This window comes from Mauremys mutica, chromosome 9 (genome assembly GCF_020497125.1).
Source record: "Mauremys mutica isolate MM-2020 ecotype Southern chromosome 9, ASM2049712v1, whole genome shotgun sequence".
NCBI classification, from domain to species: domain Eukaryota; kingdom Metazoa; phylum Chordata; order Testudines; family Geoemydidae; genus Mauremys; species Mauremys mutica.
The window spans coordinates 56,574,075-56,601,851 of NC_059080.1; the positions used below are offsets into that span (position 1 = coordinate 56,574,075).

The 27,777-nt window shown below is 46.3% G+C and overlaps 1 protein-coding gene across 1 annotated transcript in view; it reads left to right on the plus strand.

The window, feature by feature from the left end:
- EFHD1 (EF-hand domain family member D1) overlaps window positions 1–25,368 on the plus strand; it is a 51,279-nt gene extending 25,911 nt beyond the window's left edge. Inside the window, exons 2-4 of the mRNA XM_045031589.1 lie at window positions 3,870–4,017; window positions 21,285–21,419; window positions 23,916–25,368. Coding sequence (XP_044887524.1) covers window positions 3,870–4,017; window positions 21,285–21,419; window positions 23,916–24,050 — 418 coding nt within the window. The 3' untranslated portion in view covers window positions 24,051–25,368. The remainder of the gene's footprint in view (window positions 1–3,869; window positions 4,018–21,284; window positions 21,420–23,915) is intronic.
- The last annotated feature ends 2,409 nt before the right edge of the window (window positions 25,369–27,777 follow it).

The window sequence follows — 27,777 nt, forward strand, 5'->3', positions numbered from 1 at the left end:
CAAGAAGCCAAGCCAACTTTCCTCCTCCCCCCCCCTTCAAGCTGCTGGAAAAGGGGAGGGCGCTGGGGATTCCTTTTAGGGTGCCATCCCTGGATCCACAATGGGAAAAGGAGGAAAGCTCCATAGCAGCCTCTGGCACTTAGTGTTCTGACAAACTTTGGAGCCATCCCAACCCATTGGAGAAGCAGCATTCTCCATTTTCCCCTGTGTGTATTCATTCTTGTGGATGGGGGGACAGTACTGATTGTATCCTCACCTCACTCTGTTCACTCCATGCAACAGCTAAGAGACCAGCAGCTTTGTTCATGCTCCTTTCTAATGCAGCTTCTTTTCTAATTGTGTAAGTTTCTTAATTGGACTGAGCTTCCTCTAAGGGAACTGTGATTATGTTGCTCTTAAAGTCTGGGAAGGCTGGTTTTTGTTTTAACGTAACTCATGGTGAGTGAAACGTGAAGGATGGGAAGATTTGATTTGCTCTGACCAAAGAGGAAAGCTTAAAAGCTGTCACTGGGACTTTCTGAAGCCATCAAAAGTATTGAACAAACTTAAGAATTCTGAAACGTTTGAAGGTAGTGAAGTTGAGAATGGATTGGGGGGAAGAATATAGGGTAAAAGAAAAAAAATGGGATGTACAGTAGTGTTGCTTGCCCTCAGTCAGACTTCTCCCTCCCGCCCCCCTTCCTTCCACTTGGGAAACTCACCCAGCTCCTGCCATTCTGCTGTGGTTTCTTATCTAAGTTACACACTGAATCCCTGTTCAGAGTGATGCTGTGCTCTTGTCAGCCAGCCAGTGCTGCAACTGGCAGAGATCCTTTCCTTATTCATTCAGCATTAGAGCTCCTTTCTTTGCTTTCTCAGCTCCAATTCACTCATCACCCCTTTTGCCTTAATTACAATGCACTTCCTTCTTCTCTCCTGGAGTAAATGTGGTTCTCTAGGTATAAGGAAGAAGACCAGTGGGGAATCTGTGTGATCGTAAGTCACCTCAATTATCAAAAGTCTTATGTTCATCTATTAACACTTTAAATCCATTGGCTTCTACCACGGAAGACTCAGTGCTGTTCCCCTCTAAAGGAAGAGTAAAAGCCCTATGAGCACATGCCTGAAGCCCACAGCAAAGCACGAAAAGGCACTACTGTAAAAGACTTGGTGTGGCACATGCTGCTAGAAAATCAACTTTTTTTTTTTATTTTAAAGATCAGACCAGCATAGTATGTCCATGTAATGTCTTAGATTTCATCTTGCTGGTTCCTTCTGAACTGGGATATCTGCTGACTTAAGAGAAACAGCAGTTTTGCTGACGTGAAATTTAACAGTGAAGGGCTCTCTTCTGTTTCAGAATCTAGGAAGTCAACAGTTTAGCCTACAGCAGTCTGTGTCTGCACCAAGAGCTGCTTGTCTTCAGTTTATTGCCCACAGCTGCTACCTTCAATCTGTTTATGACAGACCTTTGAAAGTCAATAGATTGCTCCATACTTTTCCTTTAACTTGCCAGATACCCTGCAGCAGACTCCCATTTCTGGATCCCTGTGCATTCCTAAAGTGATCCTTTATTCTGCGTAAGGAGCAGAATCTCACCTCTCTCCTCACCCTAAAAGTTCCTACTGGCCCCCCATTAGTGAGTGTCACAGTTACTGGGCTGTAAATGTGCAGACTCACCCCCTGTGGCGCCTCCTGCTGGTCTGTTCCGGGAATTAGCTCGTTTCAGCTCCAGAGTGCCCTCTGTAGGCTGGTGATCCACCTGTCCTCTGGGCTTGTGTCCCTCCCTGGACCCCGGTGCCCCTTTAACTGGGGTGCTGCCCCCTGGCAGTACCCCAACAATCTGGGTCTCCCTTCCCTGGGGAACCCTCAACCCACTATCCCCACATCGCCTCAGTATAAGGCTACTGCCAGTCATCATCTAGCCCCACACCCTGGGGCAGATTGCAGTATCAGCCTACTCATCACTGGCAAGGAAGGTTTGGACCTGCTGCCTTGGCCTACCCCTGGGCTGCCCTCTGCAACCCCCAGTAAACCTTTTAGCCCAATACTAGGCCGCAGCCTGGGGCTTTTCAGGCTGGAGCTCCTCAGCCTGTCCCCAGCCCTGCTCCACTCAGGTACTCTGTCTCTAGCTCCCTGCAGCCAGGCCCTTCTCCCTCTACAGGCAGAGGGAGACTGCTTGGGCTTCTGGCTCCTAGCCTCTTATAGGGGCCAGCTGGGCCTGATTGGGGCATGGCCACAGCTGAGCCTGCCTTCCCTAATCAGTCCAGGCTTCTTGCCCCAGCCACAGCCCTCTCCTGGGCTGTTTCAAGCCCTTCAGGGCAGGAGCAGGGGACCACCCTGCTACATGGGCTATCTGCTCCTCTCCTCTCTCCTGGTCTCTTTGTGGTATACCTCTTCTCGGATCAAGGGGCTCTAACCAGCTCCTTTCTAGAGGAAGAATCCTGTGATTCTTCAACTCTCGGACCAAGCCTTGAGTTGCACTCTCTGGGTACTAACCATGATTACCTCAGTAGGCCTGACTTTTTCTTCAATACCTGCAGTTCTGTTCACTCCAGGATCAGTGGTTAAGACAATGACCAAAGTATGTATTTTGAACAAAACTGTTTCAGAGAAAAGATCTTATAAAAAATAAACAGAGTGTACACACATCTACCTTACCAGGTGCCTCCCCATCTCCCACAACCATCAGGCTTCTGGTAGGTTTAAGCTTCCTATGGACTCCCAAAACTGTTAGGGTCTGGGTGACCAGTCTCTTCCCTTCATTGACAAAACAGTTCTCTTTTCCCCAGCACCAGAGTGTCACTTTAAATCTTGTCCTGTTCTTTGACCTTTCTTCTCAGAGAACAAGTCCACTTCCGAACTGTTTATAGCCCTTTGATCGGTTAGTTCCCAGTGCTGGCAAAACAGCTGTATAACTTCCAGTTGGAGCCTGGAAGTTGGCCACTGTGCTGTAATTGCCCCCCAAGTATTTGAGAGGTTGCTTAGCTATAGCTCTCCTCTTGTTTCCCTGATGGTCTTCCCAATAGTCACCTAGTAAGCTGGCTCAGTACATTCATACAGAAAAGTCTTAACTCTTACTATACGGTAACTTTATTGACCGGGTCACACACAGTATTCATAAAATTTATTACAGAATCAGTATTCTTAAATGATATAGCATCTCTGTTACAGGGAGCCCTTCAAATGGTAAAATAGCTGTGCCAGAGTATTTTGGCTTCCTGTTGGTTGAGTGACAGTCCTGGGTTGTTTGTTTTTTTTGTTTTGTTTTTTTTAATTCTAAAGTAGTGTGAAAGACCTTTGCTGGAATAGACACTTCTAGGCGTGGCTTTGGGTAGCTCTCTGGTACGTGCCTGGCATACAGTATTGACTTGAATCCTCTAGTACACTTGTGCATGGTGTCGAGCATTGAGTTGTAAGAATGCATGGATAGATACACATCTTGCAGGCATGGTGAGGTGTTTATTTACATTACCAATGGGCAAGGGCCTAAAGTCTGGTAGTGGTGGTGTGGGTTCCTCCCTACTCCCTCCCTTCATATTTCTGGCACAGTTGCTCCAAAGTCACTTCTGCATTTTTTCCTACAGAGTAATCTGCTTTTATCCTAGGAAGCTAATTTCAAAGGTCTCATGTGACTTCCCCAAACTTAACAGATTTCAACAGCTGGTTTGGTCACCATATCCCTGAGCATGGATCGTGTGTGTGTGTGTGTGTTTTTTCTGTCTTCACACTTCATTCTCTGGAGGAATGTCCTAAGAACACATTGCCTAGAGTGTCAGTAATTAGACTATCGCTTACCTATGCTGTAAAACTAAGCTTTGAAAATTCCCCGTGTTGTCAGTGTAGCAGGGGGTGTGACAAATGCTGACCTTTACCCTCTATCCCCTCAGGTATGACTCTGGAAAGGATGGGTATATAGACCTAATGGAGCTGAAACTGATGATGGAGAAGCTGGGAGCTCCTCAGACCCATCTGGGCCTGAAAAACATGATCAAGGAAGTTGATGAGGATTTTGATGGCAAGCTCAGCTTCCGTGAGGTAAGGATCAGCAAAGTATCTAATGTGGGGCTGCATAGCCAGGCAATAGCAATCTGGAACACTACCGCTGCATCCTTTCTCTGAATCGAGCTGTGCTAGATCTTTCTTCCTCCTTCTAACCTGGCCAAGATTCTTCTAAGCCTAGATAGCTCGATAAGCTATGCGGTAGTGGAAGGGCAATCAGTAGGGGAGAGAAGTAGGCAGACTCTGTTGCATGAAGCACGGTGTAACTGAATGACAAAATGCAACTCATTATTCATGGGGAATTCTGTGCCAAAAAATTAATTCTGTGCACAATATTTTAAAATTCTGCATATTTTATTTGTCAAAATAACACAATATAATCATGCCAGTTTCAATTATTTTGGTAATTTATTTTGAAATATTTGTCAACAAGTATGTCTGCAAGCTTGTTGATCTCTATTCCAAACCCTGTGTCTAATGCAGTTTAATACACTTATCACAGCTCTGAGCTGGATGGGAACAGTTTTTACTTTTGACTGAGGATAACTTAAGCCTAATGATTTAGCAGTTAAATAATTAGTGTTGACTTGAGCAACAGTGTCATCCAATATACTTATAGCTGTCCCTTTTTTAGGATGCCATGGCAGGTGTTGATCAGTTGCAGGGAGTTGTCTTGTTTCTGGGAGTTTTTTTCTGCCCTTTCTGCCCCTAAAAGGGGTCATGCTTATCCTCCTGCCCCAGGGCTCTATAACTTATCAAAGGGGATTTCTGTTGTCTCCACAACCAAGACTCTGAACCCTCAACTGTTCGGACCTGTAACTTTCAATTCAAAAGTGCCAGGGAATTCTGGCAGCTGCTGTGCAAGAGGGTGTGAACAAAGGGTAAGCAGCAGCTGGACACTTAACAGATGCAGTATGCTGGGTAGGAAGGGGCATGAGTAGACTAGGACAGCAGCAACTGAGTGCAGACAGCTGCTTGCTAGGCTGGCAAAGGATATGAACAAAGATGAGTGAAGATGAGGAAAGCAGCAGCTGTTAAAGTCACATTGTAGTGCCTCAATGCTAGCACATCTGAGCTACTGCTTCTGAAAAGTCAGCTTGCTCAGCAACTCTAAACGTCAGTCTCTGTATTCAGTTGGGTGTGTTTGCCACCACATCCATTGTGAAAAATTTAATTGCTGATAGTTTACATTGTAAACTAGTTGGTCACTAATTCGTGTAAAACATCAATCCCTCCATGACAATGGCTGAGATGTAGAGCAGCCTGGTGATGTCTCCGTCGGTGCGTGGTCAGAAAAGGCTGAGTGTGTTGTGAAACTACAGGGAAATCTAATGTGGTAGAAGAAGGGAATCAATTTGTTTTTAAGACCCTTTTTTTTTTTTGTTAAATGCAGAAAAATGTAAATACTGCCTGCCTACTTTTCTGTTTGGCTTTGACTCTACTTCTCTGGTATAGCATGTCCCTAGCCACATGCTTATAGCACATGCCTATTGGACCATATATGCACACACTATTTTCTGTGATGCACGAGTGTTCCTACCATCATCTGGCGGAACAGACTTACTCAGAATGAGGGTAACCACTGTGTCTTCACTCACTATGTCAGTTTCACTAGATGAAATACCAGCATAGGTGGGAAGTGCTGGCTTAATCTCAGCTATGTAAGCAGTCCTCTCACCAGTAACTGCTTAAGTACTCTGTCTATCTGGCATAGGAGGTCAGGCTTTCTGGAAGCCCCTCACCTAAACACATCTCACTGCATGCTACTTTCTCACCAGCATCCACTTGTGCGCACTGAAAAGTGGCGTGTTGGAACTGTGATCATGTCTTGGAACAATGCATTTGGCAAGTGTGCTGCCAGCTGACCCAAAGCAGATGGCTGGACGCTTGTTAGCAGGAGGGTGTACCAGCTACAGCTTAACTTTTTAAGAACACAGTGATATCAGAACAAGGATACAAACATGTTAGAAAGCAGGGTATTACTGGTTCTGGCAAGAAAAATAGAAGAACTGAAAGTCTGTCTCTGAGTCTAGGTCAGCAGTGGCACTGGGGCAGGGGAAAAAAGCCTGCCCGTTTTACAATAAATTGGACTCTCTTTGGGGGCTCTGTCAATGGAGCCTGAGATAATTCTGGATGGTACTAAGGAATCTAATGGAGCAGAATACCACGTCTGTGGCCCCAGGTGAGACTAGGGATGAAGACAAGAAATGGAAGCTGCATGGATACTATGCTGGGATGACAATACCTCTTCAGATAGTTCCAGGTTCATTAAAGCGACTGCTTGAGGGGCAAGGGTCCCTCTACAACAGGTGTATGTTGCTTTTTTGATTTTTCTGTTGGGGCCTGGTTTTGCATGTGTGTGGACTAGAGAACACTTCCCGGTGTCATGTGGATACTACTGCCATTATTAAAATGGACAGATGCAGCCTTCCATGAGGGTGTATGTCCCTTCTTCCTCCTTGAGTCAGTAAGCTCCCTCCTTGCACTGTTGCCACTGCAAAAATGGCAACTGCTTACTTCCTGCTCCTCCCACCTGTTCCAGCTTCCCCAAACCCTGCTGGCTTCAGCATCCCCCTCTGCGTTCAGTCATAAAGACTGTTCTGGGAGATTTCTGTCAACACTTTAAATACTGTGCACAGCAGCTGGCTCTGTTGCGTCCTGTAGCCAGATGCAAAATGATGGTTAAGCAGTGAAATTCTTAAATAAGAGGCACTCTTAAATCTTACTGTAATAAACTACACATTGGGAAAATGGGCCTCAGCATGTACGCTACACTTTCTGTTCATACCCTGGACCAGGATACCTGCTTAGATATCTGCCCTTACCTAGCTGCAAATGCACTTGATTCTGCCTTTCTGTATAACTGATAAGCATTATCTGGTAGCAAATTGCTCTTATATCTCCCACTAGCAAGTGAGATGGAATCAATTGTTGCTTTGTCCAACTATGCTTCCCTTCTGCTGACAGCCAACAAATAGATGGAAAAGAACCATGTTAATATGTTACCCATAATTATATCTTGGTTCTTTGGAGTAATCTTGGCAAACCTTGGCTAAAACCAGTGTTCTAGTTTAACAGTTGGGGTGGGGAGTGTGCGTGTGTGTCTGTCTGTCTAATTTAGCTGTGCCAACATGTAGGGTCTCTATGCCTTTCCAGCCGCAAAGTGTCCTCAGATAATTGAGAATAACCAATACAAATTTTCTCAGCCTTGCTATGCCTTCAATGGCCCCTCTTGACTTGCTCTTGCTGGAAACCCTCAGGATACCGTTCCTAAGGTCCTATTAGTCTGCAACAGGTAACCTTTAGCAGCTGCTGCAAACTGCACCTATCCTGCCCAAAAAATCCAATTCCTTCCCACTTTATCTTGGAAGAAAGTGGCTTATGTTCTTACAGGGTGCTGATACTGGGGAGTGGGAAGGTATTAGAACTGGAAACTGAACACAATTGTTGATTTATTATTTCTAATTCAGTGACTATTGCTGTACCAAGGCAATTCCAGAGCAGGAGAGGCTACAGGAGCAGAAGTTCCATGAGAATGTATTTAGAGCAACTAGCAGTGATTTCAGCAGCAGACCCCTGCATCTATTCACTGTGTACCACTTGCACTGGACAACAGCATGTGTTATGTGGGAGTCCGTAGCTGCTAGTCATCTGCTCCCTCCTATGTAGGGTGACTAGATGTCTCATTTTTAAAGGGACAGTCCCATTTTTTGGGACTGTTTCTTATATAGGTGCCTATTACCTTCCACCCCCTGTCCCGTTTTTTCACAGTTGCTATCTGGTCACCCTATTCCTATGTGTTTCCACAGCGCTCAACCGCTGCACCAGAGCAGAAGAAACTGTAATCCCTATTATGTGAATTGCTTACCTCGATAGCCTGTAAACGAGACTCTTCCTGTATTACACTGGCTTCCTATTGCACCTGACTGGCATGTTCATTAATAAAATTGACTTGTACTATGACCTTTGTCAAGAGTCCATAAATATGTCCTCAATTAACTCCACAAAGTTCCTCTTTAAGACTCAGGTTAAACAGCTTATGCTTAAAAAGAGAAGCATAACTACTCTACAATGCCTAGGCTCAAACTCCCACCCACCAAAGGAAAGAACAGATAATAGCTGTAACAGCAATACTTAACTCTATCCATATCTAGCATCAGTAAAATCCATTTTAGCATCACTGTGCCTGTACTAGTAAAATGTTCAATCTCTGATCCAACTCACATGATTGCCATCTGGGTTGATGTAAGTCACAGCTTCCGCAGGGCACTGTTTGTGTCCAGCTGTGCAGGGATTGCTTCAAGGATGTCATAACTATAAAGGGAAGGGTAACAACCCTCCTGTATACAATTCTATAAAATCCCTCCTGGTCAGAGGCACCAAAATCCTTTTACCTGTAAAAGGTTAAGAAGCTCAGGTAACCTGGCTGACACCTGACCCAAAGGACCAATAAGGGGACAAGATACTTTCAAATCTTGGGGGGGGGGGGGGAGGCGGGAGGAAGGCTTTTGTTTGTGCTCTTTGTTTTGGTGGTGGTCGCTCTTGGGACTAAGAGGGACTGGACATCAATCTCTGTTCTCCAAATCTTTCTGAACAAGTCTCTCATATTTCAAACTTGTAAGGTTCATAGAATCATAGAATTCAAGATCAGAAGGGACCATTATGATCATCTAGTCTGACCTCCTGCAAGATGCAGGCCACATAAGCCGATCTACCCACTCCTTTAGCAAGCGACCCCTGCCCCATGCTTCGGAGGAAGGCGAAAAACCTCCAGGGCCACTGCCAATCTGCCCTGGAGGAAAATTCCTTCCCGACCCCAAATATGGCGGTCAGCTGAACCCCGAGCATGCGGGCAAGACTCTCCAGCCATACCCTCTGGAAAAAGGTTAAGAATATCATATCATTGACCCATTGTACTATTTACCAGTGTGGCACTTAATTGACCTATTGACTAAGCCCGTTATCCTATTATACCATCTCCTCCATAAACTTATCTAGCTTAATCTTAAAGTCATGGAGGTCCTTCGCCCCTACTGTTTCCCTCGGTAGGCTGTTCCAGTATTGCACTCCCCTGATGGTTAGAAACCTTCGTCTAATTTCAAGCCTAAATTTCCTGACTGACAATTTATATCCGTTTGTCCTCGTGTCTACATTAGCACTGAGCTGAAATAATTCCTCTCCTTCCCTGGTATTTATCCCTCTGATATATTTAAAGAGTGCAATCATATCTCCCCTTATCCTTCTTTTGGTTAAGGAAAACAAACCGAGCTCCTCAAGTCTCCTTTCATACGACAGGCCTTCCATTCCTCGGATCATTCTAGTGGCCCTTCTTTGTACCCGTTCCAGTTTTAATTCATCCTTCTTAAACATGGGAGACCAAAACTGCACACAATACTCCAAATGAGGTCTCACCAACGCCTTATATAACAGGACTAGCACTTCCTTATCCCTACTAGAAATACCTCGCCTAATGCAACCCAAGACCGCATTAGCTTTTTTAACGGCCACATCACATTGCCTACTCATAGTCATCCTACGATCAACCAGGACTCCCAGGTCCTTCTCCTCCTCCGTTACTTCCAACTGGTGCGTCCCTAGCTTATAACTAAAATTCTTGTTAGTCATCCCTAAATGCATAACCTTACACTTCTCACTATTGAATTTCATCCTGTTACTAATACTCCAGTTTACAAGGTCATCCAAATCTCCCTGGAGGATATCCCGATCCTTTTCCGAATTGGCAATACCTCCCAACTTGGTGTCATCCGCAAACTTTATCAGCCCACTCCTACTCATGGTTCCCAGGTCAGCAATAAATAGATTGAATAAAATTGGACCCAAAACCGAACCTTGAGGAACTCCACTGGTAACCCCCCTCCAACCCGACAGTTCCCCTTTCAGTACTACCCTCTGCAGTCTCCCCTTTAACCAGCTCCTTATCCACCTCTGGATTTTCATTTCGATCCCCATCTTTTCCAATTTAACCAATAATTCCTCATGCGGTACCGTATCAAACGCCTTACTGAAATCCAGATATATTAGATCCACCGCATTTCCCTTGTCTAAAAAATCTGTTACTTTCTCAAAGAAGGAGATCAGATTGGTTTGGCACGATCTACCCTTCGTAAATCCATGCTGTAATCTATCCCAGTTGCCATCGGCCTCCTGCTCCGTAACCACTCTCTCTTTTAAAAATTTTTCCATTACTTTGCATACTACAGATGTTAAACTAACAGGCCTGTAGTTACCCGGGTCACTTTTTTTCCCCTTCTTGAATATAGGAACTACATTAGCTAATCTCCAGTCAAACGGTACAATCCCCGAATTTAGAGATTTATTAAAAATCATCGCTAACGGGCTAGCAATATCACTCGCCAATTCCCTTAATATTCTAGGATGAAGATTATCCGGGCCCCCCGATTTACTTCCGTTAAGCTGTTCAAGTTTGGCCTCCACCTCAGATACCGTAATGTCTACCCCCATATCTTCATTCCCATCGGTCCCTCTATCACTATTCCTTAGCCCTTCATTAGCCTCATTAAAGACCGAGGCAAAATATTCATTCAGATATTGTGCCATTCCAAGATTATCCCTAATCTCCTCTCCGTTTAAAGTTTTAAGCGGTCCCACTTCTTCCTTCTTGGTTTTCTTCCTATTTATATGGCTAAAAAACCTTTTGCTATTGGTTTTAATCCCCTTCGCTAGGTCCATCTCCACCCGTCGCTTTGCCTTTCTCACTGCATCCCTACACCCTCTGACCTCAATAAGGTAGGTTTCTTTGCTGATCCCTCCCATTTTCCACTCCTGGTACGCTTTCTGTTTTTTCTTAATGACCCCTCTAAGACGCTTGGTCATCCAGCTCGGTCTAAAACTGCTACCTACGAGCCGTTTTCCCTTTCTCGGGATACATGCCTCTGACAACTCCTGCAATTTCAACCTGAAGTAACCCCAGGCGTCATCTGCCTTTAGATCCCTAAATATGTTGGTCCAGTCCACTTCCCTAACTAGTCGCCTTAATTTAGTAAAGTTAGCCCTTTTGAAATCGTAAACCCTAGTCTCAGATGCAATATTGATTATCCTCTCATTAATTTTGAAACGAATTAGCTCATGATCACTCGAGCCAAGGTTGTCCCCTACAACTATTTCCTCAACAAGGTCCTCATTACTCACCAAAATCAGATCTAAAATGGCATCCCCCCTCGTTGGTTCAGCAACTACTTGATGGAGGAATTCATCAGCTATTACGTCTAGGAAAAGCTGAGCCCTATTGTTATTACTAGCATTTGTTTCCCAATCTATATCTGGGAAGTTAAAGTCTCCCATGATCAAGCAGTTCCTATTAATGTTTACCTCCTTAAAAACATTAAAGAGCTCTCTATCCGTCTCCAAGCTAGATCCCGGCGGTCTATAGCACACCCCAATCACTATCCCGGGTGAGGCTCTGGTAGTTTTCTTCCCCAATGTGACCATTGTCCACACAGACTCCGTATTATCCATTGCATTGCTAGTTATTTCATTACATTTCACCAGCCAGGCAGGGTGTATTAGTTTCTTTGTTTTCTCAACTTGTGAATTTTACCTTTGCGAGAGGGAGGTTTATCCCTGTTTTGTTGTAACTTTGAAACTAAGGCTAGAGGGGGTTCCTGTGGGCTCTTTGAATCTGATTATCCTGTAAAGTTATTTTCCATCCTGATTTTACAGAGATGTGTAACCCCCAAAGAGATTACATAGATTCCTGGAGCTCTGTCTGCTGGCAGCTCAGGGAGGAGGAGCCAAGGCAAACTCAGAGTCTGCCCAGCAACCAATAGGGAGTGGAGATGCCCCTCCCAGGGAGTTGAGGAGATAGAGAAGCCATTTTTGAGAAGAGGCTAGAGCCAGCCAGGGTAAAGGCCAAACTGGCTGTGTGGGGAGCTGGTGAGTCCCAGGCCTGCAAGCAGGGTTCCCCCTGAGAACTGGCCTCTAGGGACCTGACACCAGATTCCCCAGCTGGGTTTTCCTTCCTCGCGGATGATTCCCAATTGTTACGTTTGCTGAAAAATTTCCCCAGCCAGGCTGGGTTCGCCTCCAGCTCCCCTGGTGAAAGCAGTCCCCACATGGTCAGCGCTGCTAGTCCAGGGCTGATTCCTGCCTGAGGAGGATCCCTGCCAACGGACAGCAGCCCCTGGAATCGTCCAGCGTCATCCTCAACCCTGAAGATCATTTGTGGAGTTCGTGAGTGCCTTGTCTTTAGTTAGTTAGTCAGGGAATTTGTTTTGGGGACCCTCTACTCCCTGAACTGTGTCCTCAAGCCAGGGAGTGAGGGTTTGAGGATTTTATAATTTACCGCTTATTACACCTGTGGAGGGATTCACCACCTCCTCCCACTTGTGGGTCTTTTGGGCTGTACTGAACCCAGTCAGCCACACTGCTACACCTCTGCAGAGAATTGTATAGGTCATCAAGGGCCCCAGCAAAGTACACGTACCAACAGGACACTAGTTTTGCATTTGTTACATCCAGACACGGGTATTTTAAGTGTGGGCACCGGTGACCCTAAAAATAGTGTTTCCCCTGTTATGTTGTATTTGTTGCCTGTTTAATATAATTGTTGTGTTGAATATATTTTTATGTGTTGTGTTATTTCTTGGAAGTCTCCAACTATCTGGCAAATAAGTGGGGATTCCTCTGTAGTTAGAATTTTCCACCCAAGCTGCCCTGGTGACTCTGCCAGGAAGGAGCGAGGGGGGTGGAGGCACCGCCAACTAATTTCATAACCAAAAAAGATTCACCCTACTGAGTGGGTGGCGGGATCCAAAAGAACCCAGACCTGTCCATCAGAACCTGTAAGTAGATTGCCAGTAAAGGAGGTAATCAGGTGGAGAGGGGCGCTACAGATGATTTTTAGATTTTCCTTTTAATAAAATCCTTCTTTTAAGAACCTGACTGATTTTTTTCCATTGTCCAAAGACCCAGGGGTTTGGGTCTTTGATCACTTTTTAACCAGTTGGTTAGGATATTATTCTCAAGCCTCCCCAGGAAAGGGGGTGTAAGGGCTTGGGGGGGATATTTTGGGGGAAGAGGAACTCCAAATGGTCCTTCCCGTTTCTTGTTAAATCACTTGGTGGTGGCAGCGTACCAGGTTTTAACCTAAGCTGGTAGAAATAAGCTTAGGGGGCTTTCATGCGGGTCCCCACACCTGTACCCTAGAGTTCAGAGTGGGGAAGGAACCCTGACAAAGGACCAGTGCCTCTCCACTTCAGTTTATTAAATATCTCTCCTCATGTCTCAAGGTTTATGCTGTACATACTAGGCAAGGATTACAGTAGCCATGTTGCTGTCATTTTGCAGGTCAGCAGGGACTCTGTACTCTGTCTGGGGGGTGTAACTGCAGTATGACTTTTTGGCAGAGGAGGAGTGTGTGTGCTGGGTCACTAAGAATCACAGAGAGCATTTGTGCCCAAGATCATGGGGTTGGAACTGTGTACCCTGCTCTCTGTGCTTCTCAGCGGAGTCTTTAAAAATTCTGGTATTATGCACTTTGCCTCTCCTCTACCTCAGCAGCTGGTAAGTGGCCACCATAATCCATGTTTCCAACTTTTTCTTTCTGGGTGAGTAAGTCCCACAAGCTTTTTATTGGCTGAAGTAGCTAGTAAAGCAGCATATTTTCCCTGCTGTAACAGCCCATCTTCCATAAGAAGAATGCTCCCTGATTCCCCTGGTTCAGGGTGAGTCATGCACACATGTCCTTGTGATTGGTCATGGCTGGGTGTTTCCAGGCGCTGACCTACCCTTCCCCAGACTGCATTTGCAACAGACCTCAGGGCTGCTTTGTTTTCAGTAGACTTTTTGGATGCCAGGAAGTTTGGCTTTCAAGGGTGGGGTTGGAACAGCAAGGAGGAACAGCTGACTAATACTAGTACAACCAGAGGTTCAGGCTGTATCAGAGATCCAAAGCGATATCTGGGTTGTTTGGTGGAGGGAGGAGAGGACAAAACCGACTTGAATAGAATGGAAGGAGGTCTTCTCAAGTTTTTGAGTTGGCTGATCTACCCATTTAGCTAAACCTCACCTAATTTTAAATTTTGTTTGGAGAGGGTAGGAAGCTTCCCCATAAAACAGCTTGCCTTCTGTATGCTCTACCTTAGTAAGCACACCAAGCTTACAGGGCTATTGTGTAAATCTTCTCCTGCTAAACTTGGATGCTGTGGTAGAGAATAGCCAGGACTGTAGTTATCCTGCCCATCCTACTCTCAAACTGCTGCACCTCCATCAGCTGCTCAGTAACTGTCCTCGAAATAGTAAACAATTCTGTTTTCCCTGATGCATTAGTGATGAAAGGAAAAGGAATCGGCTGAGATTGCGAACATACTGAGATGCTGCTGTCCTCTAGTGGAAGAGCGTGATCTCTACATTGGAACAGACAAATCCTGTCCGATTGAGGAAATACAGAACTGAACCTCCTTTAACGTTTGGTGTGTTCGAAATCTCTCCTTATGGAGGGAGCACACATGCTCCTATATGTCACTTAACCCCTCCATGCTGGACTTCAGTGGTGCAATAGGGCCTGGTGCAGCTCCTGTCCACAGGGGTGAATCTGTGTGAAAGCCAGTATGTAGACTACGAAATAGCTGAGAGCACAGTGGTGAGACCTAATTACAGCAGTACTTTAATGTTGCATGTATTAGTGTTTGCATCATAAATCCTGGATTCAGAGGATTACAACATAGATGTGAGTTTCCTCAACTGAAAATGGGTGCACTATTGGGAAGTTTGAGCCTTGTAGAAGATCATTTAATTCCTTTTGGGGGAAGAAAAATGTGCTTCTCAGATAAAAGCTGATTTTTACAGTTTAAATAACCTGGCAGGCAGACTGGTCAGGTAACTCTTGGTACCTTAAACATTTCTAGTTACGTGCTCCTGTAAGGGTTTTAAAATGAGTTGCTGCATAGGCACTTTTCTCTCTTTTTAAACCCTCCTTGAGTGGGACAGAGTATAGCTCTATTGTGACCACTGAAGGACCTTTGCTATAACAAATCTCCTGTATTCTTAATGGACACAATAGAAGAAAACCTCCTTCTGTCCAAATGATAGCCTAGCAAGGTGGTAGTCGTAAAGCTATGATGCAGTCCCAAGACTTCTCCATGTTCTGGAGAATCCTGAGTAGCGATTTAACACTAGAGCTGGACAAAAATTAACTCCCCTCCCCCAGCACAACCAAAAAAATCCCTAATCTTTTTGCATCCCACTATCAGTATATGAGGCAGAAATGTCAGTTAGAAGACATTCTCTTTTCTAATATGGATAACTGAGTAGTTCTTTGAGTGCTTGCTCTTGTCCATTCCACGTTAGGTATGTGTGAACCATTGCTGGAGATTTTCCCCTCAGTGGTATCTGTCAGGCAGCTCTAGTGCCCCCTGGAGCCACGTGCTTATGCACAGGTATAAGGGGCACCACTGGCCACGCACCCTTTCAGTTCCTTCTTATCGCCCGTGACAGTCGCTGGAACAACCACTCTTGCTTCAGCAAGGCTTCTTCCCAGTGGTTTTTGGACTCTAATTCTTTGTTGTTTTTAAACATAGTTTTTAGAGTAGATAGATATTGTAGCTAGTGTTCAGGACTATCGTTGAGGGACTCTGTTCGCCCCAGGAGCCAGGCATGCCCTGGTCCCTGGGCTTCAAACCTTGTGCCTCCTGTGGCAAACCTATGCGTGTGAGTGTCCCGCATTCCAGTTGCTTGAAGTGCTCAGGAGAAACTCATGTGAGGCACAAGTGTCAAAATTGCCAGGACTTTAGACGCCACGCTAAAAAGGACTGTGAAATAAGGTTCAAGGTTATCGTAATGAAAGTCACACTCAGACCAGCCTCAGAGCTAAGCCAATCTGATTCTGCACCAAGCGCTTCAGTGTGAAGTGCTGCTCTGCTATCGTGCTTTTCCTGGCACCGTTCACCATCTCCAATGCTGAGAAAGAAACAAAAAAAGCAGTGCACCGGCAGAGGGCACTCATTGGTGCAGAAAAACATCAAGCAGTGGGAAGGCAGTGCAGTGCAACTGATTCAGGGCCACTCTTCCACCCCTGGTCCCACGGTGGCACCATCAACTCTGCCCAGAGTGTTATCTGGTGCTGCACCCTCTGCTGACACCCAGAAACCTCTTTGACCCCAGAGATTCTCTCAGCAACCAGAGATTTACTATCACTCCCAGTCCCCCCGATGCCGATGAGACAGCTGCCAGCTCCAATGACTAGGAGAGGGAGTGTCGAACTCCTTCCTGACACCGGCACCAACAGCACCTTCTAGGGACAAGCCAGCCCTGATCCCATCATCACAACCATCTCCAGTCTACCGTTGGTCCCTGGACCCTCAACACCGTGTGAAGGCAGAGAGGGGTACTGCTCCACTGTGGTCACTGAGGGAGGACTCTTCATCTGAATTCGAAAGGGAACCCTATGTGAAGCCTAAGGTACCCAGCCTATGTGTCACCGGACCTCGGTGCAGGTCCCCACACTGACCAATGGGTCAGAGGCCTATGTAATGGGCATACTGCAACCTTTGGGTCTTCCGCCCCAGTATTGGGCCCTTCCTCCCATTGATCCTACTCAGAGGTTTCCAAGAGGTGGGTTATCTCCCTTTCCTGCTCAGCGTCAGGCCCTGACTCCAGTACCAACAGGTACTGACTTTCAGGTTGTGGCTCCCGTCACCGCCTTATGCTCCAGACGAGGCCATCTCAGGGCCCAGTAGTTCACTTCTGCAAGACGATTCCAGGGCCCATCAGGACCTTCTGACATGGATAGCAGCTAACCTGCGGCTGGAAATTGAGGAGCTTAAGGAAACATCCCACAGCCTTCTGGCTACAGCAGCTCCCTCCAAAGTGGCCTTACCCATTAATGAGGCTGTAATGGGTCTGGCTGAGGCCCTGTGGCAACTCCTCTGCCCCCCACGTCAAAGAGGGCAGAAAAGAAACGTGCCAGCAAGTGGATTTGAGTACCTGTACTCACGTGTGCACACACACACCCCGGGGTCCCTCGTTGTGTCAGCGGCTAACAAAAGGGACAGGCAGGGCTAGATGAGTGCTACAAACAAAAAGATGCAAAAAAACCTGGATCTGTTGGGGGAGAGGTTTATTCAATGAGTAGCTATCAACTGCATATCTCCAATCAGCATGTTTTGCTGGGGAGATACAATTACAATCTCTGGGACTCCTTGTCCACGTTCACACTCTCTCTGCCTCAGGACTGGAGGCAGAACTCACTTCCCTCTTGGAGGAGGGTCAGAATGTGGCCAGGACCTCTTTCCACGTAGCTTTGTATGCAGATGATGTGACAGAGAGGACAATGGCCTTTGTTGTCACCATGAGGCGTTGTTCTTGGCTCCAGTCCTCAGGACTACCTCACAAAGTCCAATAATTCATCCAGGAACCCCCCTTTGAAAGCTCCTCAGAGCAGACAAACATTGAGGTTTCATGGCCTGAAGGACTTTAGACCCACCTTCAGGTCACTGGGCCTCTACGCTCTGTCTGCTTCCAGGAAGCACTTCAGGCTCCAACAGCCACCTCATTTATCGGCACCACCTGTTCACCTCAACCTCCCAGCCAGGGTCTCATAGGTTTTCCGGTGGGTTCAAGCAGGCCTTTTCAAGGTGCGCCTCAGGGTGCTATACCAGTTCCCATTTCAGATCCTGCCTCCCCTTTGTTTTTGGACTGTTTATCCCACTTCAGCCCGGCATTCTCCCACATAACATCAGATCACTGCATGCTAAATATAGTGACAATGGGCAATACCCTTCAGCTTTTATCCACCCCCTCCCTCCCACCCTGCATCTCGATCCTGCTTCAGGGACCCTTTTCATAAGCAACTCTTCACCGAGGAGTTGCGGTCCCTCCCATGCATGGGGGCTGTGGTGGAAGTTCCTCAAGACTTGAGAGGAAAGGGGCTCTGTTCGCATATTTCCTAATCCCAAAGGCCAAAGGAGGCCTCTGGCATATTCTGGACCCACATTGTCTCAATGGGTTTCTCAAGAAACCGAGGTTCCGCACGGTCTCCTTGGCCTCCGTCATTCCCTCCCTGGATCCAGGGGACTGGTAAGCTGCCATCGACTTAAAGGATGCATACTTTCACATTTATCTCTCTTGGCCACATAAGATTTCTCAGATTTATTGTGAATCAATGCCACTACCAGTTCACTGCTCTTCCCTTAGACCTGTCTGCAACCCCTCGGGTTTTATGAAGCATATGGCAGTAGTATAGCAGCCTTCCTCAGATGGTGAGATGTCCAGGTCTACCCGTACCTCAACAACTGGCTGATCAAAGGTCGGTCAGAGACTCGCATGTGGAACAGCATCAGCATGGTCCAAGTCACCACCTGGGTGCTGGGCCTATTGATTAAATGAGCAAAAGTCAACTCTTGTTCCAGTTCAGAGAATAGAATTCATTGGGGTGGTGCTCAATTCAACCCAGGCCAGAGCCTTCCTTCTGGAGGCCCAATTCCAGACTGTTGGACCGGATATCCAAGGTCAGGGTACACCCAATTATGACTGCCTGAGTTTGCCTGAAGCTTCTGGGGTACATGGCCACATGTACTTATGTGATTCGGCATGCAGGGTTATGCCTCAGGCCCCTATGGACGTGGCTACTTCCCGAACAGAAACCACTTGGACTCGGTGCTCACTGTTCCTCCCTTAGGCCTCACCTCCCTGGATTGGTGGAAGGACCTGAAGCCGGTAATGATGGGGGTACCCCTCATTCGTCAGTATCCCTAGTCTTGGATGTGTCAGACCTAGGCTTAGGAGCCCACCTCAACTGACTCAGGGCCTATGGTCCCAAGAGTAACTCTCCCTGCACATGATCGTCAGGAAATTCAGGACTGTACGCTTAGCCTGCCAAGTGTTCCTCCCCCAGATCAAAAGTAAGGCGGTGCAAGTTCTGACAGACAATGCCATGGCCATGTTCTATATCAACAAACAGGGAGGTGCTCGATCCTTGGCCCTGTGTCAGGAGGCCATCTGTCTGTGGGAATTCTGCATGAAGAACTCCATTCACCTCACGGCATCACATCTCCTCCCAGGATGCACTGGCGGATCACCTCAGCTGATCCTTTTCCTCTCACCGCGAGTGGTCCCTTCACTCTGAGATCGCCAGGTTCATCTTCCAAAGGTGGGGATCTGTTTGCAACCAAGCAGAACAGGAAGTGCCATCAGTTTTGCTTGTTGTACAGACACAGTCCTGGCTCCATCTCTGATGCCTTCCTGCTTCCATGTTCAGGGCCCCTGACCTGTGCTTTTCCCCCTGTTCCTCTGGTTCACAAAGACCTCCTGAAAATCAAGCAGAGAGTTATAGCTCTGGCTTGGCCACACCAACACTGGTTTGGAACACTACTGGATCTATCGGTAGCATCCTCTCTCCCGCTCCAGCGCCGTCTGGACCTGATCTCACAAGACTACAGCCACTGAAGCTGTACTGAATCTGTGTTCCACATGAACCTCATTTCCTTTCACTTGACAGCATGGATGTTACATGACACGTCTGGCTAGGTAGTAGGAAACAATCCACTAGGGCTACCTATGTGGCCAAATAGAAATGCTTCTTGAGATGGGCATCTCAACCAGGTCTCTTTGTGGTTAATTCTTCCCTGCAGGCTATCTTGGACTACTTGCTCTATCTAAAGCAGCAAGGTTTGGGTCTTGCATCTTACAAGGTGCATGTAGCAGCAGTCTCTGCCTTCCACCCACCAGTGAACAGCAGGTCAGTGTTCTCTCATCAGATGGTGGTCTAATTTCTCAAGGGTTGGAGAGACTCTACCCTCAGGTTCATGAGCTGATCCTTACAAGAGACTTAAACCTGGTCCTGTCAAGGCTCACAGGCCCTTAATTCGAACCTCCAGTGTCATGCCCTCTACTACTTCTTTCTTGGAAGGTCACCAAAGAACAACAGTTACAGAAGGTCAGCGACCGTTTTTTTTTCTCTTGGGAATTTGGCTTTGATCCATGATCATAGAATCATAGGACTGGAAGGGACCTCGAGAGGTCACCTAGTCCAGTCCCCTGCATTCATGGTAGGACTAAGTATTATCTAGACCATCTCTGAGAGGTGTTTGTCTAACCGCTCTTAAAAAATGATCCAGTGCTCCAGCCCTCTCTACCAGGGGCGGCTCTAGGCATTTTGCCACCCCAAGCACAGCAGGCAGGCTGCCTTCGGCGGCTTGCCTGCGGGAGGTCCGCCGAAGCCGCGGGACCAGCAGACCCTCCGCAGGCAAGCTGCTGAAGGCAGCCTGCCTGCTGCCCTCGCAGTGACCGGCAGAGCGCCCCCAGAGGCTTGCCGCTCCAAGCACGCGCTTGGCGTGCTGGTGCCTGGAGCCGCCCCTGCTCTCTACAGTGGCCGAAGGGCATTGTATTAAGAGCTTGAACTACCTGGTAGTTACTCAGGTAAAGGGTGGGTGTCCTGGGTTCCATAATTTCTCCCTGATCCTACACAAAAGTACATGTTGAAGTGTCCACACTCCTACTCCAGTGTACAGGTACATTTGACCTGAGATGGTCTTTGTATTACTGTATGTAGTACAGTGAGGTTGGACTGGCCTACGCAGCTAAATCTTCATGGGAGTCAAAGCTCTCCCTGCCAAGCACTAGCATACAATGCACAGTCCTGTCTATGGAGTTGAGTCCTGTGTGACGTAGGTTCCATTGGGCCTATTTGGACAATGTGGGACAGTAGGTGGAGGTTCATTTGAGGGTGGGGGCAGCCTTCTGTTCTAATTCTTTCATTCAGTGTGTTATGTATTATGCAGCGTGATCTGAGACCCTATAATGCATAGTGTGGTGAACTCTGACATAAGGGCCACCAAAATGGCTTGGGGTGACAGCACATATGTCAGCTTTATGGCACGCACTGAGGCAGCTGCGCCCTCCAGAGAATCACAACATGCAGCTGTACTACTCACGCAGCTTGGGGAGGGGAGAGAAGAGACCATCCTCTCCTCTGGGCCCTGGTGGTGTCAGTGATTAGGCAACACGTGAACCACACTGCTGCCAAAGCTCTGGTCTGTGGAAAGCCTCTTCTCCTTTCCCTAAAGGCTCCTCTCTCTCCAGTCTGAGAGCGCACAGTACTGGATCCAAAGTGCTGGAGGCAGCTTATTGTAAATACATTTTTCTTTCTGTTTATAAAATGTTTTCCTGTGTTGGTAATTGCAAATTCTTATCCTGGGGTTCATACATTAGTTACTGCTCTTATTTAGCATATAATTTAAGTGCTTGGAATAGTAATTAACCTCTCTGAAAGCTTGAGCCTCAGCGATTAATTTTGGTGGAACTATTTTTTTGTTTGTTTTTGCTAGTTCCTGCTGATTTTCCATAAAGCTGCAGCCGGAGAGCTTGAGGAAGACAGTGGGCTGATGACTCTGGCAAAACTCTCTGAAATAGATGTTTCCACTGAGGGAGTTAAAGGAGCCAAGAACTTCTTTGAAGCTAAGGTATGGTGGTACAGTGGAGGTGGGGAAGCTGAAAAAGCTTGCTATGCAGGTCCCAGTTCTCTCTTCTTAATGTGTCCCCTGGAATGGACATTATGCTTGACGCTGGACAGTATGCCAGTGTCACAAGGTGATTAAATCCTCTTATTCCATCAATTTAAGAAGCTGTGAATTTTCCTCCTCAACACATCCTCACTATCATGCTGGGTTATGCCACTTCCTGTTCAGACTTGTATGCTGTGCCCCACTGAGCATTACTCACTGCTGATAAATGAATCATAAAATGGCTTATTTTGCCAGGCTCTGCTGCTCCAATGGTGGTTCCTTTCCTTTCAAGCACCCTGTATACTTCTTACTTAATCCATCCTGTTTGTGCTCCTGCCCATCATCTTGGTGGCTGAAATAGCCATTTAAATAAGTCATCATCCAAAATAAATCACAAAATATCTTGGAGACTGAGATATTAGGGGCCATAGGTGCTGACTTCCCCTCTTTGCTGTGGGTGCTCGACCACCCGCCCCCCGGCCCCAGCCTGCAGCCCTGCCCCCACTCCACCCCTTCCATGAGGCCCCTTCCCCAAATCCCCGCCCCAGCCCTGCCTTTTCCCTGCCTCCTCCCCCTCCCTCCCGGAGCATGCTGCTAATGCCGCCCAACAGCTGTTTGGCAGTGGCAGAGCGGGAAGCACTAGGAGGTAGGCGGAAGAGCAGGGACGCAGCGTGCTCAGGGGAGGAGGAGGAGGTGGGGCGGGGATTGAGGGGAGCTTGGCTGCCAGTGGGTGCAGAGCACTCACTAATTTTTACCTGTGGGTGCTCCAGCCCTGGAGTACCCACAGAGTCAGCGCCTATATTAGGGGCTAAGCTTCCCAGAGAAAGGGTGTGTCTGTATTACGGTCAGGAGGTGTGACTGCAGCATACTCAAGTAATAGCAGCAGTGAAGCTGTGGCAGCATGGGCAGTGTCTGCTTGACTATTTACCTGGGATCCTAATCAGGCAAGACTAGCCCATGCAGCCGTCTGTGCTGCTGTGGCTTCATTCCTATTGTTACTTGAGCTAGCTTTGGGTATGTCTAGACATGCTGCAGTCACACCTCCTGATGATAGTGTAGACATACCCACTGAATCTGGGCCAGGGTGCTGCGAAGCTTTTGTTCTTAAACACAGTCAATTGGAAGCGGTCACAGAACAAAGCAGAGCTTTTACCAGGGCCGGCTCCAGGCACCAGCATTCCAAGCTGGTGCTTGGGGCAGCAATCTTCAAGGGGCAGCAGTCCCTGTTGTTTTGCCCCCAGCAGCACGCCGAATTGCAGCCGCGGACGGCAGGGGCAGTCCGTGTGCCCTTAGGGCTGCACGCGTGTTTCCGCAGCGGCAGCAATTTGGCAGCAGCTTCTATCTTTAGCTGTCCGCAGTGGCTTCAGCTAAACATAAAAGCTGCCACCGAATTGCCGCCGCAGAAACGCGCCTGCCGCCCTAAGGGCACATGGATTGACCCAGCCGTCCACGGCGGCAATTCGGTGCGCTGCTTGGGGTGGTGAAAACTGTAGAGCCGGTCCTGGCTTTTACAAGCACCTTAAGCATTGTGTGATCACTGAATACCACACAGACCAGGACTCCTGGACCAACTTTTAACATTCACTGCAAGGAATTTCCTTTTCTCCTGCATCAGTGCATGAAGCTTAGTTCTGAATATAATATTTGAGATTGCTCTCCTTGTCTGTTCAGTTTTCTAGGTTAGAATAACATAATAAAGCATTAGATTTGAATAACACTACACAGCTATATCTTCATGTTTGATTGGACTGGGTTTTTTAAGCTGGTAAAATTCCTTTCCGACAGTGTTTTACGGACAAAAATAGATGTTACTCATTGAGAGTAGCATAGCAGAGCTGTTAAAACAAAGGCTGGAAAGTAGAGCTGAAAAAACAACTCTCAAACTAAATCTTTTTCTTTGGTCTGCAAATGGGCCACAGACCGAGTTCCTCCTATTTGGTCCCAATTTGGAATTATCAAATTTTCTGCAAGAATTTTTATCATTGGGGAAAGTTCATTGTGTTTTCACAACTCATGCTGTGATGGCTAGTTACATAGTTCCTGTGATTAGGGAAGGGAGATACAGAACTGGTCAACACAGTTGTGCTATAAATCTTGAAAGTCAATTCATACATTAAGCTTCATTTTGTATTTCACCCAAAAGGTCATAAAGAAGTTGCAATAATATTTCCTGTGAGTTGGAATAAATATATCCACACAATTTTCCCTCCGTTTGGCTCAGTTCCAGTGGAAAGTGACTATTGGTAAATGAAACTATCCTCTTGATTTGAGAATAAAACGGAACCAACAGGTCTTCAGTGTAAATATTCAGCTACTGTAGTATTGTTAACCCTTAATCAATTTTGGCACCACTGAATATGGTAACCGGAGGAAGATGTGACAGACAGATGTGCTGCGAGGTAGTTCAAATTCTTAATGCTTCCCATAGCTCATGTCTGCTCTTTTCCTTTACAGGTTCAAGCCCTTTCTTCAGCCAGTAAGTTTGAAGCAGAGATCAAGGCAGAGCAGGATGAGCGAAAGCGGGAAGAGGAAGAGAAGAAACACCGTCGGGCAGCATTCAGAGAGCTAAAGTCTGCATTTAGCCAGTAACCATCCATTCTACCACCAGAGACTTCTCTTAATTTGGTACATTTCCATGAATCACGACTGTGCCTGGAGAGTATCTTCTGCTAGAACTTCACCATCCTTTCAGACTGAAGCTTCTAACTCAATTCCAATGGGTACAGGTCTCACAACTACCATGCGTTCATATGGTATGAACAATAAGAACTGTGTACATACTCATCACTCTGAAGTGTCAGGTAGTGCTTAGGGAAATTAAAGTTCATCCTAATGCTGAAGAACCAGGTAGCAAATCAGCTTTCCTTAACCCAAAAGGAATGACAATGTTTCTTGGCTATATTTTTTCCTTGGTTTCTGTTTTTCATAACCCTCTGAAATACCATATTGATAACCCTTTCAGTAAAAGAAGCCAGACTTCCTCAAGGAATGCCTTACCCACAACTTTGGCAGGAGAAAAATTAACACCACTTTAGACAAGGAATAGAAAACTGATGGGGTTTTTGACCTGTCACATTCCATTTTATCAATCTATTCCATAGCCTCATTAGACTTTTTTAGGCCCTTGGATTTAGGAGAAGCAAGTAGGTGTATCTACATCTAAGAAATATTTGGAGCTGGGCAGTACAATTGGATGATGCACTAGCCTTTCAACCTCTGGAAATCTGTTCATATGTTGAGGTTGTAAGTGTAAAAGTGACTTTCATGAAGTCCTTAAAGTCATTACTCTATTAAACCAATCTGGTACAATGAGCAGTTTCTGCTCAGAAAGGGAATAACAGATGGGTTACAAATCAATACTGAGGTGCATTTGGCAGAGTTCAATTTAGTAAGCTTGCATGATACCTTATCTTAGCTAATGGTATCCATTTCTTATGAGCACAAGAGACTTGCCCACAAGTTTTAAAAACTTCCAGGTGCATGTCTCTATATGCTGAAGGCCACCAAAAAGGGGAACAGTCCCTCCTTGCAAAGCCTCTCTGGATGCATTAATGTTCTGCCTCTCTATTGTTGCCCAAATTTCTTCCAAGATAAGACTCTCACCAGTGGTCTATCTGATTGACCATCTGTATCTTCTCCTGTCTGTTTTTCTTCTTGAACTGTGAGCACTAAGCTGTGAGTGTGGAATAATAAATAGAAAAACCGCTAATCTTTAATGTCAGGTGGGAGAATTGCTAAACAATTAAACTGTGTATATATCGCCACAGATTATATTTTATAAATCACGCTTTTTAGCTAAATATTTATAATTAAATGTTTTTATTCTTTACAACAAAGCAGATAACTGAATCTTCAATCATTTCTCCTGTTGCTAAAATGTACAAATAAAACTTACTTTAATAACTCAGATCTTGTCAGTGGGTTTATTTTAAGTCCTTGAACATACTATTTTGTCCAAGAATTCTCATCACAGATCCCACTCTTTAATTGTGTCTATTCGCTACTCCAAAGCCCAGAACAGATGTCATGAGTGAGGACGTGTTCAGCCCCCCTCCTGATATTTCCACTACAGCACAGTATTGTGGCTATGCAAAGGCTAATGATGTTAATTTCTAAGGGATAGTGTTGTGTAAATATGTGAAATGCTGTCTATTAAAAAATGTTCACATTTGGTCCCTGTCAGTTGCTTCAAGTCTTAAAATGGAGGATGCAAACTCTCCCACATCAGTCCCTCAGCAAAAAGTTGAAGATGCTGATAGATGGGGGCGGTGGGAGGTCTCCATTGCTTTTCACCCTTGGTGGTCTGAGTTGAATTCCCTGATGCACAATGCTTTGTAAGGAAATCTTGACATGGTGGTACTTACAGCTAAAAAAGTTCCTTTTTGTTTTAGGACATGTAAAGAGGCCTAACCTTGTGTAGACGATAGATAAAAGCATCATATTGAGGATGGAGTGCCTCAGAGAACCTACTGTGTTTCCGTTGGTGTAAGCTGATTGCCAGCATGGCTGAAGAGGAGGAAGGAGGACTAACAGCCCTTACTGAAGGCTGACATGGTGAAATGTGGCATGGTATTAATAGCATATCCCAACAGTGTAACAGCATAGGTCTTCTCTATAGCCATGGCCCTGACGACTGGTTAGAATGCGTTTTCCTAAAATTTTTTAGTCCTCAGATCTCTCAGGTTATGTAAAATGGGAACAAGTTTTTTTTTTCTTTTCTTTACTCTCTGCTGTATATTAACACGTTCCATCAGAAGATCACAGCACTTCACAAACATTAGCTTCCATAATATATTAAGTGTTGCTGTCTCAGCACAGCACATTACAAAGTTAGAGACAAGCAACAAGAAATCAGAATGAGGAGTTCAAGAAGAAAGAACCAGAAGAAGTCTTCAGAACAGCTTCCAACATTCACTTTCCTCAAAAAACTTCAATTATACTCCTGTGGTTGACAGTTACTGACCAGAAAGAGCACTGCATCTGGGCTCAACATGGTCTGAGGGGAGAGGAGGCCGTCCCCCAGCCTGGGAGGTGGAGGGGAGCCTCGGGAAGGTCACAGGCAGCAATGACCCAGACAGGGAGGGTCCATCGGCATGTTGGGGATTTTAGCCATTTTGTTTTTCTTGTTGTCTTTTACCCTCCATTTTCATGCACCATCTTCTTGTTCAGTTTGGTGCCCTTTTTGTGGTGTCCAATTTTGATAAATTAATTTCTAAGTAATCTAGGGTGACGAGACAGCAAATGTGAAAAATCGGGACGGGGTGGAGGTAATAGGAGCATATATAAGAGAAAATCTGGACTGTCCCTATAAAACTGGGACATGGTCTCCCTAAAGTAATCCTGCCCACTAACAGAACAAAGGCAGGAAGTTTCAAAGGGAAAGAATGGGAAAAGGTCCCATGACCACAAGCTAATCTGCCTGGTAATGGGCTGACATAAGGGACTGACGCAGTGTGACAGGTTGCTGTCCACCCAGGAGGCAGCGTATGTTTGGGTTGCGCAGTCCTTTGAGAAGACATCTACCACCTACCTGTTTCCATTGGTGAAGGCACACCTATTCTGGACATCAAAAGAGAGAGAGACATGAGCTGACTCCATCCAGCCTACAGCCATACAGACTGAGTAACACTGAGACATTTTATATTGCTATCTCATTTGTTCTAGTTGGGTCTGGACTTCATCCTATTTATATTTTGTAAAACCCACCAAGCTATTTTATAAATGTTAATACATCCTTTTGATTTACCCTTTAAGAGCATTCAAGTGTTTGCCTGCTGCGACTAATAAGTGATAGACCCTAATTCAGGAGAATCAAGCTTATTTTTGGAGGCGGGGATCCTTAAATATTCTTTCCTTTAGTTTCTTCTGGTAACAGGTACAGCTCCCATTACTACTGGCTGCCACACTGCACCCAGGCTCACTCTATGCCTGCACTCAGCTCCTGCTGCCAGGCTGTCCCCGCTGTGTCCCGCTGAAGCCAGTGACAGGCTGCCCCTGCTGCCACCTGGGCTTTCTGCCCAAGGCAGCTACCATGTGCAGCGTTGTTCCTCCTGTTGCCTCTGGCCCAAGGCTTGCAGTTTGGCTGGGTAGTGCCCCCCAAACAACACCTGTGCTGCTACTGCTCTGCACCTGCCTGAGGCTACTATGCCCATGTTAAAAAGTGGGTGGAAGGGGCATGGTGCCCCTGGTTCTGGCTCCCCTGGGTTTCCAGGGTGTGGGGATCCCAATGTTCTTTATGCCCAGGGCCTCAATAAATCTAATCTGCTTCTGCCCGTGAGTGCAGGGGACTAGACTAGATGACCTCTCAAGGTCCCGT